At 42.5% G+C, this 19,212-nt stretch overlaps 1 protein-coding gene across 9 annotated transcripts in view; it reads right to left on the minus strand.

Moving 5' to 3' along the window:
• LRP1 (LDL receptor related protein 1) overlaps positions 1 to 19,212 on the minus strand; it is a 447,517-nt gene that overhangs the window by 245,877 nt on the left and 182,428 nt on the right. For all 9 annotated transcript variants that reach the window (XM_020778743.3, XM_072991220.2, XM_072991217.2 and 6 more), the window contains one exon: positions 553 to 672. In XM_020778743.3, coding sequence (XP_020634402.3) covers positions 553 to 672 — 120 coding nt within the window. The remainder of the gene's footprint in view (positions 1 to 552; positions 673 to 19,212) is intronic.

Below are 19,212 nucleotides of genomic sequence, written 5' to 3' on the forward strand. Positions count from 1 at the left end.
CCCAAGTGTATACCAATTCCACTGTCTGTCTGTTGATGAGTCAAAGGGCGGTTTGAGAATATTTGTGAGCTTCTAAAATGCAACTTCTGCAGGTACTCTTGTCCCTAAGACTTAAGATCAGGCCGCCGTGTGTGACACGGCACGTTACAGTTTGATGTCACCTTTATTCACTGAAAAAATGTTCAATTGCTCTTAAAAATAAAGAACTAAAATATAGAACTCTTAGCTGAGAACTAAGAGGACTAACTCATCACTATATGGGACTTCTCGAGATTGACATGTCTTCTGCAAAGAGTAAAAGCCCACCACCATCATTTTAATAGCTTTTAATAAGAGTTGTTTTACAATGAACTCCCACTGGCAAAAATCATGACATTGGACAGGTACAATGGGCCATGAACTCTCTCTGTCTCTGCAAAATAACACCCTATGCATTTTTTAAAAATACAGTATAAATATAACTTTTTTGTTGGATGGTCTTGTAGTAGTCGCAATCAAAGGCCTACCAGCCTTTCACACTTTCTTTTCATCTTCAGTATAGCAGCCACCTACCTTTGCAGCTTTTCCCATCTTCAGCCAGTTGGAAAGAACTATTGCAATAGCATGTTGGACCGTTCTGAGTTGGGACACAATGGTGCTGGCAGCCCAGATCAGAGCAGTTTTTAAAAAACGCTAAAGGCAAAAAACAGAGGGAATGGTATCAGTCAGGTACTGGACAGGTGCTTTAGGTCAGAGTATTTCAGGCAAACCTACAAACTAGGGTAGTAATAAGATACACCGGATGACATTTCTCTGTAATCATTCATACTGTTCACAGCAGAAATCGTCACACAAAGAGCTCAAGGAGGATTTGCTCCACCATCTTATGCAAAAATGGTCTTATATTGTTTTGCTACCCATCCATGAATTAGAACTAAAGTAAAAGGCGAAAGATTTATGCGGTCTGAAGAGAAACCAGAATATAAGGCAACATGACATCCTTTGTCTCCAAGAGACTTGGACAGACAAGGCAATAACCCTTCCCGGCTATCAAAGCTTTACTTTGCCAGCCTTTCGTAGGGAAAAGCATGGCCGTATGATTGCTGGCCTTGCGATCCTGACCAAAAGTTCTATGAAAACTGAGCTAGTATTGTCTTCTCAAAAAAACAGCAGCTCCCTGGTGGTCCGCATATTAGATAAAAACTCCCCAACGTTGATCATGAATATTTACTTTCCTCCTAATTCTCATAAGCATATTGTTTCCCAGATGTGGGAGCATCTCGAACAGACCGTAGCTGATTTGTCTAGCAAACACCCCCAGGCCAACTTTATCATAGGCGCTGACTTTAATGCCAGGGTTGGCGACGGCCTTGAGATCTTCCAAATGACTCCGAATGGAGGGCTATTGCCTGAGCTGCCATCCTACTATAGCTGGCCTAGAACCTCTAAAGATAAAAAACATAACTCCGCAGGCATTTCCCTTGCCAACTTTAGCATCCAACAAAATTTTCTTTGGCTAAACGGACTTGTTTCATTTGAGCAGGCTAAGGAATTTACTTTTATATCCGAGGCAGGCTGCAGCGTAATCGATTATATCCTAGTGTCCCCACCGCTGCTTGCTAGAGTATCTGACTTCGCTGTAGATGCTTTTAAACTGAGCGACCATCTTCCTCTCCAACTTAGTCTGAGAGGCATCCCTACGAGCAAGGGCCCAACGGCTGAGGTTGTCAAGGCCCAGTCCTGCTCCCCTAAAATTCGGTGGGACAAGCTAACCCAATCTAAACTGGCCCTTTTGTTAGCGAAGCCCAACTTTTTGGCACTCAGCTCCGCCATGCTTTCGGCAAACTCTCCATCGGAAGTGGTAAATCTGTATAACCAACTAATAGAACTTATCACCTCTAACTTAGCGCTACCTGCAAAGACCTCATGCTCAGCCTCACGCCAGGGTAGCCCGTCTTGGTTTGACTATGAATGTCAACAATACAAAAGGGCGGCCAGAAACTGTTTCAAAAAGTTCAGGCAGCTAAATTCTCAGCAAGCACTTAAAGAATACTTCTCTTTAAATCTCCACCTGAACAGGTTAGTTATAATCAAAAAGAACAATTACGAGGTAGCGTTATGGGAAAAACTTTATCAGGCTACGATTCACTTTAATCCTCGCTCTTTTTGGGCGACGGTGAACGGCTCCCTCAAAGCAAATGGCCACGATCCTAAAGCAGTCCCGGCTTCTGTCTGGATGCGGCACTTCTCAAACCTCTTTTTCGACAACACCGTCCCTCCGTTAGACGTGGTGTCTGAACCATCTGCAACCCCAAACTGGCCGCCGGTATTAACTTCAGAAATCAAAACCCTAATTGCCTCACTCAAGCCTGGCAAGGCGCCTGGTCCCGATATGATAATGGGAGAATGGATGAAATCCAACCCCGATGTCTGGGCTCCTATCCTGGCAGGCCTCTTCTCAACGGCCATTGCCAGCGGGTCCCTCCCGGAGTCCTGGAAGCAGGCCATTGTTGCCCCTATATTCAAAAAAGGGGACCCCTGTCTCCCTGAGAATTACAGGCCAATCAGCCTTCTTTCAATAGCAGGCAAGCTGTACGCCAACTATCTTTTGGTCCATCTTAACACCTGGATCACTGAGAATAACATCCTAGGTATTGAACAGATTGGGTTTAGACCAGGCCACTCCACCTTGGACCACTGTGCAGTCCTGTCTCACCTCGCTTACAAGTACTCCATAAAAGCTAATTCAAAATTATTTGTAGCTTTCTTAGACTTAAAAGCGGCCTTTGACAGCATTGACAGGCAGCTACTCTGGGTCAAGCTGGAGAAAACCGGAATCCCTTCCAACCTGATTAACCCCATCAGGCAACTGTATTCTAACACCTCCTGCAGGATAAGATGCTCTTGGGACGGCCTCCTTACAGAAGCGATCCCTACAAATAAGGGAGTCAAGCAAGGTTGCCCATTGGCCCCGACTTTATTCAACCTGTTCCTAAACGATCTGGCTCCAGAACTGTTAACCGTCGATGGTCATTCTCCAACTCTTGGAGATCGCAAGATCCCAGTCCTTTTATACGCCGATGACGCTGTACTTATCTCGCGCTCTCGGCTGGGCCTTAAAAGATTAATAAACAAGTGTCTGGACTATTTATCCACTAACAAACTTCATTTAAATTATCTGAAATCAAAAATTCTAGTTTTCTCCAAGTCCCGCAAAATATACAAATGGACCTTTAACCGTCACTCAATTGAACAGGTGAGGACCTTCAAATATCTGGGATTACTATTCTCAGCTGACTGTTCCTGGGTGGGCCACCGTAATATGGCACATGCAACTGCCAAAACATCTTCAACAGCTATCTCCAGATTCTTCTATAACAAAGGGGGCCGCCTAATCCCGGCAGCCCTCAAAATATTCAATGCCAAATCCATTTCTCAAGCTTTGTACGGCATCCCTATTTGGATCAACGCCTATCACAAATCATTAGAAAATTTTCAATCAGTTTTCTTGAGAAGAATCATGGCCATGCCAAACTGCGTGCCGTATGAGGCGTTATGCCTCGAAACGGGACAACTCCCAGTAAAGGACGTTGCTTGGCACAGAATTTGCAAATATTGGCTAAGAATATACTTTGACCCCTCCCAAACAACCCTACTCTATCATCTAAAAAAAGATAGTTGCCCTCCTGCTGATGGCTGGCTAAGGAAGATTGAACAGATTGGTCTAGATCCGGAGTCCTTGGGTTCTCTCACGTTCCAGGCCGCCTTAAAAACCGTCAAACAAAGACTGGCCGACATTGATTCGCAAAACTTATTAAGTGCCGCAAACAGATCTTGCTCACCTCTGTTCTGGAAACTTCCCCTGGTAGTAGGCAGCCCACCGGCCTACATCTCCATACTGCATAATCCCGAAATCAGAAGGGCAATTTCGTTAGCCCGCTGTAATTCAATTCCCTCGGCGGTGCTAACAGGCCGATTTAATAATATCCCCTTCAATAACAGATTATGCCCCTGCATGATGAATGTTGTAGAGACGTTACCCCACATCTTATTTCATTGCCCACTTCATTTGACCGCGAGGGACAAATTCCTCGCCTCCTTTCCACAACGAAAGCCCTGGCTTACTGACGAAGCATATTTTAGTCTTATTTTACAGCGGTCCGACGAGCACTTTTTGACTATCCTCGGCAAATTTTTGCTAGACATAATCCAAACTAATACAGAACGAGAACCCAATCCTAAGTTTTAGTGTTTTAGGGGCTGTCCCCACAAGTTGTACTTTGTACCCTTTGTATGTCTGTATGCGCTTTTTATGCCAATAAAGGTAAAGTAAGTAAGTAAGTAATTAGAACTAACAATGGTTCCCCAATATGTCAAGTAGACTACATCAAGGAGCCTTTCTTCTCCAGAGCACTTTTTGTACAAGTACTTTAAATAATAATTGAGTAGGAGATTTAAAATAATATACTCCGAATGAATACATGCCAGATTGTATTCAGCAGACTTCAGCTGCATAGCTGAACTTCTAATTCAAAGATATGGCAATTACATACTGACTGACAGAGGTCCTCCTGTGCAAAATCTGGTAATATTGATCTCAGATTTTCCATTGCTTGTAAAACCAGCTCCCGTTTGTTGGTTTGTCAATTTTTAAATTAAGAGATGCAGCAGACAATTCACTTAGGCACTCCAAAGTTTTCCAAAGAAAGTACAAAGATCACCAAGGTTGCTGGGTCAGAAATCACTTATAAGCCCTTTATTATCTGCAACTGTGATCTCTCCTGTCTATAACACTTTGGAAGCTCTGGATGTATTGTGAACTCACGTGCCACAAATATGCAGCCACCCCTGAATCAGGCACACAGCTAACTGGTGAACAGCTAAAACAGTCCAGTAAAATCGTCAGTTGTCTGTAGCTGGCACAGACAAGCTACACCAGTTTCTAGGCTCTGCTTAAAATAATGTTATGGCTTCATAACTAGATTGAATATGTTATTAGCTATTGTTGTTATGGGCTGTCACAATTGCTTCCAACTAATGACAACTCTACAAATTAGTATTTTCCAAAAGGTCTTGTCAGGAACAGTCCGACTCAGGCCTTGCAAACTTATTTTGAGTCCATCATCTCATGGTTTTCTTTTCCACCTGCCTGATTACTCATTTATAATTAACAATCATCTCTTAAATGGGCCCTGACGAAGGCAAGTATTGTAACCCAGCTAGAGTAATGCCATGACACTAATAGGAGTGGGATAACAATTGAATAAATAAATAAAATAAGTAAGTAAGTGACAAGAATGGTAATTATTTTTAACTGCACCATTTAGCCCTGCTGGTTTTTTTAAAAATACCTGCTAAATTATAGTTTTGGCAAAACTGCAAAACTATTTAGAGTCCAGCACACAAACATCAGAAGATAGTAGTGTTTAACTGATTTTCCCAAGCTTCACAGAAGCGGTTACAGTATACAGTACATTTTTAGAAGGGCAAATAATGCCTTTGAAACAGGAAGCTTCCCACCGTATGTTATAAGAAGTTGTTTTCTTGCAGACATTACTTTCTGGACTACATCTAGTAGCCACTAGTCCAAAATAAGGATGCATTGCTGAGCCCTCTTTAGTACCCTATAGTCCAGCATGTAGTGACTCTCCAAAGATGAAGGCAGACATTTTTCACAACAAGGGTATTCAGCCCTGTGTCCTCATTTAAAGAAGATTGCTCCTTATTTTAGGGACTGTCAGAGAATGGTTGTCAAAAAGAAAGGAAGGTCTTTGAAGGGCGGTCCTCCAAGTCTGCTTAAAAGCAAGACAGTCCATAAGGAGGAAGAGAGCAGCAGCAGAGGCCTTAAAGTTACTCATCCATACTTAGCAGCTGGACACACATTCTGCTGTAGGCACACAGATCGTGGGATAAAATAGACTCAACATTTACATACACATACATGCAAATCCTATGTAAACCTATGAACCTATGTCCTCTTTTTTACTTTTCTGGAGATGCATAAGTGGCCACTCCCTTCAACAACCTTGCTATCTGATCCTCTGTAAAAATGCAGATGCCAAGGATTAACCCAGAGACCTTCTACATGGAAAACATGTGCCATGCCACGGTCTCTTCTTAAATGCATCTTCACCCGCACAGACATTCAGCCCATTTGCACTATTCTGTTATCCAAGCAGATATATTCATATCAAATGCAGAACAGCTGCCACATCAAACATTGTACAGACACTGTAAGTTGATCAGGGACTTTTGATACACTGAGACATTGTGGATCACCACCAATAAACCATTACTGTCAGATGCACCAGAGAAGCAGGGAGGACTGATATTAACTCCCTTAGCTGCACTCTGAAATATCTTTTGGCTGTAACAAATCCATCTACAATACATTTGAAATAACCTTAAAACAAGTGATTGCCCAACTGTCCGTCCGTCTGTCCGTCCCTCCCTCCCTCCCTCCCTCCCTCCATCTATCTATCTATCCATCTATCTATCTATTTCCCCCAACCTGGCAGCCAAGGCCAATGTGGGCAGTTTGCAACAACTAAGCAGTAAGAACAACAGAATCACAAAATATAACATAAATAAATTTAAAAGTGCAAATACTGTACTATTTTTTATTTATTTGATTTCTATACCACCCATCTGGCAGCCAAGGCTGGACTATGCATAAAATACAGTTCATGACTCTTGGACCACTTTTAGTCTTGTGGCTTTGTTCACAAGACCTCTGAAAAGAGCTTTGTAACTTTTTTTAAAGGGAAGTGTTGACTGCTATTTCCACAAACCAGTCTAAGGTACCATGTTAAATGCTGATCTTACAAAGATTCTGGTGTCTCCCTAAAGCAAAAACAATGATATTCCTCTACAGCCGAGGTGGGGAACCTCAAGACCAGAGGTTGAATCCAGCTCTCCTGGAGTTTCAAATCAGCTTAAGTCTAACATGACTCTGAAATTGGGTTGTTCATGGACCCATCCATCTGAAGAGGCTGAAATGATCTGGGGGTTTGAGCCTTTTCACTTTGGCCTCACTCACCCATGAAATATGCACACTCAAAAAAAAAAAAAAAAAAAGCCCTTACCTGAACTATTATTATTCAGTGCTTGGGCCGAAAGAGGTTTCCCACTCTTGCCAGTGGAAGGAGGGAGCCTTTGGAATAGTCATCGAACCCAGCCCCTGTGAGGGAGGCACCATGGGGATTCAAACTCCCAAACATCTGGCTCCACAGCCAGAGACCTAAATCACTGAACTCTCCATTTTGAGAAACAGTAACTCTCCACTTATGTTAGGAGAGCAGCTGACATTCAGGACTGGAAGACAGATTTGACTGATATCAGGAGGAGGGAAAACTCTGATCCAAGGTAATTCCTTAACATAAGCCTTGTTGGCTGTGGCCTATGGGAAATTAACTCCAAAATATCCAAAGGCTCAAAAAGTTCCTACCCCCCCCCCAACCTTACAAACATATCAGAGGGCTCCACTGTATGTCACCACAGAGCAGTAGATCCACTCCTGCAACTTGTGGTGCCTTTAGAATGGCATGGGCTCAATATCTTTTCAGAATCACATATTTTTTTTAGCAATTAAAGCTACTTCTGGAAACTGCAGAGGGGGGGAATGGTCAATTATTTGTGTTTATTTTTTAAGAGAAAGGCCAAAGAGGAACACAGGAGACTAGCCAGAATCCTATTGCGGGTTCATGCCAAGACAATCTTAATTTTCTGAATCGGGGCAGTGAACTGCCACCAATTAATGAGCTGCCATTCGCCTTTCTAGTCACATGACATCCACATAACTTGGTGTGCAAGAAGGCACAGTTATGGTTTACACTGCCCAGAATGTACAAAAGAATTCTCACCAGAGTAAAGATTCTGAGAAAATCCTCATCAAGAAATCCCCAGGCTCGACCGACACATCCTGACCCCACATGAAAGGCCAACCATAACATTCATAAAGGTGGGGAAATGGTCTGAACACACACCTACTGCCTTGTGAGGCACTTGGATGTTCAAATGGCTTCCACCATACTGACAAGTACCATGTTTCCCCCCTCCCAAAAAAGGCAGGGTCTTATATACAGTCATGTCATCTTCTGGTTACTGCACAATGCTGCACAATGGTGGGGGGCGGGGTTTCACTTAACTCGGGCTTACTTTTGGGGTAGGGCTTATATTACAAGCATCCTGAAAAACCCTACTAGGGCTTATTTTCAGGTAAGGTCTTATTTTCAGGGAAACAGGGTAGCATCAGTATGCCCTTGCCCAAGGACAATTTCACATATGTATATGTTTAATGGTCAGAAAGAATATGCAACAGTACTGAACTGAAGCCTTGAAGAGTGGGCACATGTCCATCATTTCTGGGCCAAGATTCTCCATGTGTGGGGTGGGCTTCTTTAAGGAGGTATGTACAGCTGTTAAGGGAAGGGCAACGTCCCCTCCCTAGTCCTATTTTTGTGGACCTTGGCTGGGCCGTTGCCAGGAACTAGATTTCCTGTATTCCTCTCAACAGTCTTGCTTTCATTAATGCCAACCAAATTCTGTCAATTTAACAGGAGTTTCCTTTCTCTTTGGGTTTTCTATATTAAATTCCCAGAATCCATTACATAACCAGAGCCTGCAGATGTGGAGCCAGACTTCCCAAGACAGGCGGGGGGTGGGGGGGGGAGAAATCCTCTATTGTGACATCGCCACAAATGAAAGACAGACTGCTAAAGCAATAAGCTGCAAGACACACAACGTAAATTCCTGAAATTGCTATAAAATTGTTATTGGATATGTTATTTTAGGATCAAGCATAAATCAGCAGGGGGGAAAAACAGGAAGTCAAAATGATTCAGAGGCATGACTGGCTTTTTAAAGCATTCTTACAATTGACTGGATACCAGGATAAATGTCTTTCTGATTATCTGGGACAAACCAATCGCACTGTTCTCAGACACACCCACATTGATTCAACTGAACCCAGAAGGCTGCGGAAAAGAAAAACGAAATGCACCCATTTGCTGGGAATACTAGCCACTCAAATAAAGCAGCAATAAGATAAGCTTCCACGCACAAAGAGGCCAGCTTTTGTGGCTAAAAGGGACACTCATTGTGTGCAACTCCAGGGCACTTCAACCTACAAACAGCTCTTTGTCTGTCTCCCTTTCTTTCTCAGTCTCCTCCTTGTCCTGCTTTCCAAACTGGGTGCCACTGCTGCCGCTTCAGAGTTCGGCCTTCCAAGCTGGGAAGAGGAGCGTTCCGTGCATACTTATCCTCCATCTGTTTGCAATCATTTCAAAACAGGATTCACCACGATCGGAGACCCAAGCCGAGTTTACACATGATTTTTCCTCCTGTACTCAAGCCATCCTGACTGGACTTGAGATCTGCCATCGCGGTTAACCAGGCGCTTGCACACCCGGCAGGGATGGCTATAGAGACCCTGATTGTTGGTGGTCTCTCCATCTGCGAACTGACTGATCGGAGGAAAGAGAATGAGAGTCCTTGTAGTCTTAGTGGCAGGCAGGGCCAGATTTACACATAAAGTACAGATGAAGGGTGCAGGTGTAAAGAAAGCTCAGCAGCTTAGGCCTCTGGCTGCGGAGCCAGGGGATTGGGAGTCGGATTGGGAGTCTTGCCAGGGGCTGGACTTGATGATCCATAGGGTTCCTTCCAGCTCTATAGTTCTAAGACTATAATCCTCCCAACCCACTTTTCATGCTTAAACAACTGCTAGAATCATAAATGGGGATGAGGGTATTGCTTCAGAGCCTCTTAAACTTAAATGTAGTGCCTCTATGTATCTTAATCCAGCCTTGAGAACGAGCAACTGTAGGTACTTCCTCCCTCTCAGAACACGTCATTAAAAGTCTGTCATTTAACCTGGCCATAACATGATAGGACCGGAATCCTCCTAACAGGGACCAAAATAGGGACCAAAACGGGCACCCTCCTTCCTGCCCAAATAGCCCACATTATCATATATTATATGGCATTCTATTTGCCCTATTATTTTGCATTTTTTAAATTTCCTTTCCTTTGTACTATCCATTGTATCCCTTCTGTATCCTTCTTATTATTCGTTCCAGCAAGGACTTCCCATTTTGAACCTTTATCTACAATACCTAGATTTTATGGGAATCTTCATACATACAAACCTACTGAAAAAAGGAAGGCAAGCAAACATGAGAAGGTTGGTTGAGGGTAGCTTAAGCCTGTAGTAGGACAGCATCCGAATCTGCCTTCACAGTTTAGCTGTTGCTGCTGCCGCCTGAAACTGCCACTATCCCATCTGGAGCTGATAGTGGCTATGTGTAGCCGGAGTATGGCACAAATTTGGAGAAAGGAATTTTCTCCTAGTGCAATGCCAATGATACACAGTAATGATCTTTCCTGAAAGCAGCAGCCGGAATGTGTTAATCAAGGGTTATTCATGCAAAGCAGCAGCCTCGTCTCTGTTGAATGTTGTTACTTGATCTTTCTGTGCTAGTGGCAAAGGGAAATTCTGGGCAAAACAAAGGTCAGCTGCCAAAGAGGCTTATGCTCCATATGGAGACTGCTGATGGTCCCTACCAGTCTGTGTCTCACAACTGGGCCTTGGTCCTTAGAGGCAGAAAGGGCTGCTCAGGACCACCTCCTGGTGAGAAGCAGTTTCCCATCTACCTCTGAATGAATATACAGTATATCCAACCCAGCTTTTATAATAAAACCAGAGCTTTCCAGCAGAGTTTGTCTTGGATAAGCTCCCACAGACACCTGAAGTAAGACATTGTTAGCCAACATTGCTTATTTTACACTCTGTCCCAGCAGTTTTCAAAAATGGGGGAAGAGGGCCCTTCATCCTAAAACAACAATGCCCCCTCCATTCCATAATGACTGGATCAGCCATGTGTGACCTACTGATTAGATCATTAAGCCACAGAAGTTATTGGGTGACCTGAAGGCAATCATTCTCACCCCCTCTCATTCCCATTCAACCTAATCTATCTCCTCCAGTAGTAGTGGGGATAAAATGGGAGAAGGGGAAGAGAAACTAACATATCTTCCTTGAAGGAAAGGTGGGGGGAAATTGTAGGATACAGACTCTGAAGGGGCTGTGTTGTTAAAAACAAAGAAAAAAAACCTTCAATGAGCAAAATAAACAAAGAGCAAAACATAAACCCAAAGAACACCAGGTCCCCTTTTCTGGCTCATGTACGTGAAGGTGCATCCATTCCCAATGTTTTGGCAGCAGCCAGCAGAACTGAAGACGGGCCCAACCATTCACTGAAGACTAATGGAATTACATATAATAAATAACATTGATTAAACTCAAGTCAGGCCCCCTATTTGGAGAACAGTTACTTTGCCTTATCCTCACTGACAATAGCTCAGAGTTTTTTTATAAGCTCTGAGCAAACAGCCTTGGGAAAGCCTTGTTTGCTGAGCACACACAGGGCAGTGGGAACAGTGGGGGACTATTTGCAGAGATTGCCTACAGGCATGGAAACACCAACCAAGCTCTTGCCAGGACAGGCCTTCACAGCCACTTTTGTGCATTTCACGGGAAACCAAGGCACAGCTGCCCTGTCACATCTACCGCACCATCCATCAGCTCCCAATAAGAGGATTCCAAATGGCAAGTTAGCGCAGTTGGCAGGGCACTTCCACTTTTGAATGCTTCCATAAGAGGAAGTGAGGGGGACATGATCCTACAGTACATACCTATCCATTGTTTTTCTTGGCTATGGCTGCGGAAGAGAATGAGCAGTGATGATCGCACCTCGAATAAAACTCCTTGCTTTGAACAAAATGTGGTAGGAAGTCTGTAGAGTGGTCACTCTCAATGGGGGCCATATGGCTCCCCTTGGGTGCCCTGGTACATTTGAAGGGGGGCACAGACTGGAAAGAATTCTTCACACACCATCTTGTAAGGTTCGTCATGGGACTCATATAATCCTGATTCAGCCTATATTTCTTTTATAATGTATTTATAGCCATGGCCCAAAAAAGGTTGAGAATGGCTGCTATAAGTGGTCATTTACTTATATCTCACCTTGCCTTTACTGAGTGCAAGGCAGTAAAGTTGGCCCTCCTCCTCCCCACTTTATGGGAGAGAGATTGTTTTGGTCATTATGGTGAATGATCTATACATCTTGAGAAATAGAAAGGAAACTAGAGTATGTCCCTATTGGTTCTGCTCCGCAGGACTATTTCACACTAGGTCCGATCCTGCTTGGAGGGCCAGTTTCGGAATGTGGTGCTGGCGGACTTCTGTTTGACACAGGGGCTCTGGATCTGTGGTATCCTGTGGAGTTCCAACTTGTCCCCCATGCTATTTAGTATGCATGTGAAATTGCTGGGAAAAGCCTGGAATTTTGTGCTTCACTGCCAATCAGTTATATTGAACATCTCTTTCTGCTTAAAAAAAAATCCTATAAAGCCTAACTTAACAAGAAAATCTATACAGTCTCTTAAAGCCGAATTCCTGATTCCCTTACTAAACAGCTTGTGCTGAAGCCTAATTTTCTAAGACTGGGCTATGAAGAAAGTTAACTAACTAGAAGTCAAGTACTCAATGTGACAAGTTTCATCCTCCATAGCTACTCCTACAGATAGATATTATGTATGTGTCTATCAACCCAATAGTGGAAAATATAATTTTACCCAGTAACTGGAAGATCTTGCTTTATGGGATGTTTAAGGCATTTAACTTGTACCTAAAAAGCTGCTTACAAGGTTCCTGCCTGAGCCCAGTGGGATTTTTATTTTACTTTTGATTTTCTTTGAACATTACCCCTGCCTATTTCCCAAAAGCCATTATCACAAACAGGTTTTTAAATCCCTTCATCCAACTCATGAAGCAATTTAATCTAGGCCCTGACATCCCTGCCAAATTTTAATCAAAATGTCGCAAAACGTTTGCTGACAGTTTTGATTTGTAAGGAAATAAAAATGTTAAACTGTTTGCATGAGCAAGCAAGAGAGATCACATTCTCACAGAAGCGTTACATCACTCTCACATTTTCTTGAGTTTGGGGTTTGCTTAACTTTTTAAACATGTGAATCCCCAAACATGCCTAGCATGTGCATCCCATAATTGCAGAGCCCTTACCACTAGCCAGTGCTGAATTTTATCATGGAGCTTAACGATGGTAGATATAGCAAGATATGTTTTCAGTTGCCAAACATTTTCTGGAGAATAGAATGAGACCCTGAGACATCTCTGGCCTAAGCCACAGGCCAGCCTGCCCACCTGCTGACCCTGTCCACACCTACACAATGCTACCTGTATCCACCATCAATGTTACTACAACTGGTGCCTTGCTTCTCAAATAGTGTTAACAAGCAAAGCAAAAGAGACGACAGTATACAATTTTGTGAAAACACAGGTTGAAAGCCAGTAGTAAGTCAAAACTAGAGTAGGCCCATTGAATCAATGGAACTTGCAGAGACATTAAGTCACCAAATCGCCACTGATTCAATGGGCCTTCTCTACTCTAGAAAATTATTCTCAATTTCTAGTAAAGACTTCAATGTGATGCTTCCCAGAAAGTATCTACAGGGACCAGAGCTAGCTTATAGCTAGTTACTGGACTGAGATTTAGGAGGTCCCAAGTCCACATCCCCGCCTGTCGCTATCTCCCATGGTTATCTACCTCACAAGGTTCTTGTTAGGATGAAGTGGGAAGGAAGCTCACTAGAAGGAAGGTGGGATATAAATGCAACTGACAAATAATGCATAAAATAATTATTTTCAAATGTAACAACTGATCACAGAGGAACATCAAAGCTCACCTGCCCTGTGGTTGCTGCCTCTTCTGAGTGCATGGAACTGCCACACTGTCAGCTTTAAAGCAGTCCACCATGAACAGAATTACTTTTATATACAATTTCTAACTCGAACTCAGCACTCAGCAGGGAGCAACTTGCAACTTGCCTGGAGTTATATAATGCAAATTAAAATAGTGCTAAAAACAAAGTGGCTGAGGGGCTTTCCTACGGGGGGGGGAACAAGAGGAGAGACAGAAGAAACTTAGAGAAAATACTGGTCTGGGACGCAAATGCTCCCGCTCCCTATTATTAACGGGAATAAACCTCCAGCTTTTGAATAAGATCCAATACACATTATCCCCATCAAAGCTCCTAAAAACTGTTATTTTGAGATCCCAGAATTCCTGGAGGCTGCAATTCGTTTATTGCTAAATAAACTGTGACTGACCCTTGGAGCACCCCATACCTCCCTCTTTCCCTCCGTCCAAAAAGCTTTATCTGAGAGCAAAGAAAGGGGATGTCATTTCACAATCTCTGACAGCCTCCAGGTTCATGTCCAGATCATAAGAATGAAAGCAAAGTAGGTTTTTGCCAAGGTGGCTGTCCTTTGCCAAGGAGATGACCGCTTTCACCCCTTACAGTGAAACCATCTGGAAAACAACAGCTTGTTTTCATGGAGAGAGAGGATAGGATCCCACTTTCCGGGACGCAAAGCTGTAAAACTGCCCTATTCTAATTGGGCTTTCCAGACCTGTGCTGGTGAAAGAAAAAAGATATTAGACTTTGTCTAAGCACAAGAAGAAAAAGGGGGAAGCAAGATGATTTTTAAATGTAGGAAATGAAACCAAAGGGGAAGGGGGAAATCATACAAGCTAGCCTGGCTTGACTACCGCACAGACTATCTTTGGCCAAAGAAAGAACGTGAAATCCACTGAGTGATCATTGACCAGCCAACTTTAGCTAGTTCCTTTTGCAAGAAGTCTAGACGAGAATTCAAAAGAAAAATCTAACTGGTTTCTTTGTCCTTGAGCAAACAAGGCAAACTCCAGCTACAGTGGGATGAGATGCTACCACACCTGCCCCAAAATGCTTGGCTTTTCCTGACAGACAGCCAGATGCTGTGCTTAGCAGGGAGGAGCAGAAAAGTTACAAAAGCTGGTCTTCAAACAGTGAATCACTGGTTCAGCCCCGATCAAAGGCAGAGCATCTCCCCCAGATTTAGAGCAAAGGGGACAAGGCCAAGCAGAAGCAGTTTGGAAAATATCAAGCAGACAAAGCCTGAGGAAAAATCAGATTTCCACTTTCAGAATCCCTAGTAAGTTTGCATTCCATTTTGGTCAGGAAAATAGCAAATGCCGACAGAGAAGTAACACTATGGATTTAGGGGTGTAACTCTTGCACACGGACTACAGATCAAACCACAAAACAGCAGATGGGAGGAAGTCCTCACTGTAGGCACTGGACCCTCTCTCTCCTCTACATGTACATTTCAGCATTTTAATACTTCGGTGCAGTTCCTATTTACACAGCGAAGTCATGGGAAAAAACATGACACTGAGACTCTCTTCCCCTTTATCCCTCTATTCAATCACTCATAAAGTGTGTGAAATCAACACGCAAGGAGGAAAGCTTGTTAGTCATATCCCCCTCCATTCTTCCTCTCCCTTTGAACAGAGCAGTTTTCTGAACTGGATAATTTCTACTGCCCATGGAGGTTTTCCATGTGAGTTGGAGCCAATTTCCAGGACTCTAACTCACATGAGTAGCCCCTGAAGAGAGTGGATGCTCTCTCCTAAGATTCATCACTCTCCAAGAGTAAGAGGAAGGCACTGGAACCAAGAACACCAGGGGCAGAGCTATCATGCTCCTCCTCCTTATATGTCAATTTAACATCCTTAATTAATGAATGAATAGAGCTCACTGATGGGAAAAACAGACTTTAGTATGGTGTAAAAAAGGCATTCTGAGAAATGCGGTGCTGGCCCTCATGTTTTTATAAGGACATTCTTCAAGAGCAGGGTTGCACACTCCTTCCCACTGATCGTTTTGACTCTTCCTTCAAGATTTTCCCCCACATCACCTCAGAGCAATGGGAAATACACAAATCATTCACACCGACCTGCAAATTCTAGTCTGCTAGTGATAACAGCCTTGCATTCAGCCTAAATAAAGCAAACTAGTGCTAATATAATTCAAACTCACTAAATTCTTACTTGGCACATAGTGCAATCCTGCTTCCATTACAGTTCTTCCCTTGTGGACTGTAGCAATACAGTAGTGAGTGTGAGCCATGATGAACAGGGTACAAACTGCTCTGGAGTCTTCACTTTGAATCTATGGCTGCCTGGTTCCAATCCCCCCCTTTTTCTCCATTACTGCATAAAGCTGGTGTGATATTGAGACTCTACTACCATAATATTGTCATCCGTATACAGAATGGAATGTATTGTAAGTGGAGGCAACATGCATGGATTGTTATTTAAAATATAAGTGAACTTTTATGAGAGGCAACAAGAATGAATGTAAAGGGGAGGGGAGAGAAAAACTATAGATCCTGACTTCTTCAAAGAAAGACATGGCAAGAAATGCTAAGAGGAAATGCCAGGTCAGAATCTAATTATTATGTACTTCAACAGTGATGATAACACAATCCTATTGCCTGTTTGGAAAAAAGATAAGAATCTGAAATTAATACCCTTCAAACATCTTTGTCCTCCTCCTCTCTCTCAAATAAATCCAATAAAGCCTTGTGAACAAGCTACTATATCCAAGATTAAACTTTGCACTCGCATGCAAGAAATGGGGTTTAGGAATGGCCTTTGGAACTATTTGTACTACTCTGTTAAAAGCACAACAGCCCTTTAAACCTCTGTGTAACAGTTAAAGCCAAACAACTAAGGGGACGAAACAGCTTAAAAGATCTGCACCTCTCTGCAGGGCACCAGTTCTTTGTACTGGTGGGCTTCCTGAAAGGAACACTGTTTTGCAGTGTTTGGGATATTTCTTGGCAAAAGTATGTACAGTATATTTAAAATATTTTAGCTTGCTTTTCAGAGGCAGTTGTTCTTTCTGAAAATTGGTTCTAAAAATGCTTAAAAGAATAAATCAATCAAACAGTCAGTGTGCTTGAAATGTGCCTGAACTGTGATCACTTCAAAGTCACATAGCTGGATAACACTTCTTTTGGCACCACAGGTTGAAATTCTCAAGTCTAAAACATGGAATCTGAAACTTTAGGCTCATTAAGACATATAGTACATCTCATGATAAGGCATGGTTTGTGTTAACAATGGTTTCTCTTTTAAGACATGGATTGTATGGCAAGTGACAAGGAATACTTTATTTTATGGTTTGTTTCTCTACTAAACCTTTTGTCAGTTCCTACATCAGAGTAAGCAGCTGCAAAAACAAACCACAAATGAACTCTAGTTGTGGATTTTGAGATCCTAACAAGCCATGGTTCAAACAAGCCATGACTGTGAGCCAAGAACTATTCATGAGTCCAAGTTGAGGTGTGTGGCTTTGAACAAATCATGGCTTGTTAATGGAAGTAAGTCTGCATATCTAAATAAGTCAGAGTTCAACAAACCAAATCATGATTTAATTGTGACATGTAAATAGTATTAGTGCTTAACTACAATTAGCACAAACCATGGCTTGTTAATTTAACTCTGGCTAAGACCTTTTTCCCTGAACATACATAATTTACATATTGAACCTATTGAGTTAAATCCTACCCTCCTGAGGACACAAAGGGGAAGCCCCCATTGAAATTTGCAAAACTACTTCTAAAACTTTGGATTTAGATCTTACCTTGCTGCCAATTTTTAAACAAGGTTTGATTAGGAACACTTATCCATAACCAAGGAAAATAACTGTTAAGCATTTCTGAATCCATAAGCTTGTGCCATAAATGGTCTCTTCTTACCAGGAAAATAAATGTCTGTCATGTCTTGGCATGTATATGTGTGTGTGTGTGTGATATGTTTCTTCATTAATTTAAGGAACCAGATGACAAAAATAATAGATGGATAAACAGCTTCCCAAACACAAAGGTTGGCAATATAAATCTAATCCCAGTAGAGACAAAATCTTGACGAAATATTAGAGGCTGCCTTGATCTTCTCTAAAAGCTGGTTCTGCTGCCCACTTTGAGATCCAATCACCACTAAGTGGCCAGAAATTACTTCTGCCCCTTGCTGAACACACAGAAAAACTCCATATGCTTTATTAGAATGCAAAAGATAGCCAGCATTAGGCAAATCTACAAAAATGTAATACACCAGAGAAAAGCATATTTCTTTTCACAGCTCCTGCCCTACAGACAAAGGTTCTGGCAGGTTTCTCTTGATACCCATAAAGGTATTACTGCTGCATTACTCTTCCAGTCCCTAAAATGCTATAGAGAATAAAAATACTTCTAATAAGAGTTGCTTAGAAAGGTCTAGTATCAGCAGAGAAAGCTACTTCTCCCAGCTTTGCTAAACATTAATGGTTCCTTCATTTCAAAATACTACGTCTCTACAAAACTTCACAGGAACCCCTATCCACAGAATAATTAGCTCATAACCCCATGGACTCTAACAGAATGGTCTCCATAACCTTGAACTAGATTCCTCTAGAACCACAGCGCCCTGTGAAAAAGACACCACCCAGCCCCCTCTGTATTCCTTAGACATTAAACTGATTTGCCAGCCAAATTGCCATCCTTTGTTTGTACATGAGGAGCTGACTGACCCAACCTCCCTTCCTTCCAAGGATTTTAAGATGTGACCTTCTTTATAAAAGCTCTGGAAAAACTAGAAATGGCCTAATCAGAAGATATTTTAATTATTCTCGGTAATTTCCAACCGTCCTTGAACACCCTTGATAAGGACTGCATGCAGTCCACCCTGAAATTCACCACCATCATCTATATTATTGTTGTTGTGTGCTGCCGCCTTTGACTCATGATCCTATAAATGAGTGATCTCCAAAATGCCCTGTCCTCAACAGCCTTAGTAAGCTTTTGTAAACTCAGGCCTTAGGTTCCTTAGGGAGTCGACCCATCTCATATTTAGTCTTCCTAGTTTCCTGCTGCCTTCCATCTTTCAGATGCTTTTTTCCAGAGAATCCTGCCTTCTCATGATGTGCCCAAAGCAAGACAGCCTCAACTTCAACATTTTTGTCTCCAGAGATAGTTCAGGCTTGATTTGATTTAGGACCACTTATTTCTCTTTCTGCAATCCAGGGTATCTGCAAAACTCTCCTCCAGCATTACATTTCAAATAACCATTTTTTTTTTCTGGCAGCTTTCTTTACTGTCCATGGTCACATACGTGGTGATTGGAAATAAGTGTGTGGATGATCTCAGTCTTCAGGTCCAGAGACACATCCTTTCACTTGATGATCTTTTGTAATTTCTTCATTGCTGCATTTCCAAGTCTCCATCTTCTGATTTCCTTGCTGTAGTCTCCATTTGGGTTGATAATTGAATCAAGGTATACAAAATAT

This window comes from Pogona vitticeps, chromosome 2 (genome assembly GCF_051106095.1).
Source record: "Pogona vitticeps strain Pit_001003342236 chromosome 2, PviZW2.1, whole genome shotgun sequence".
Lineage (NCBI taxonomy): Eukaryota > Metazoa > Chordata > Lepidosauria > Squamata > Agamidae > Pogona > Pogona vitticeps.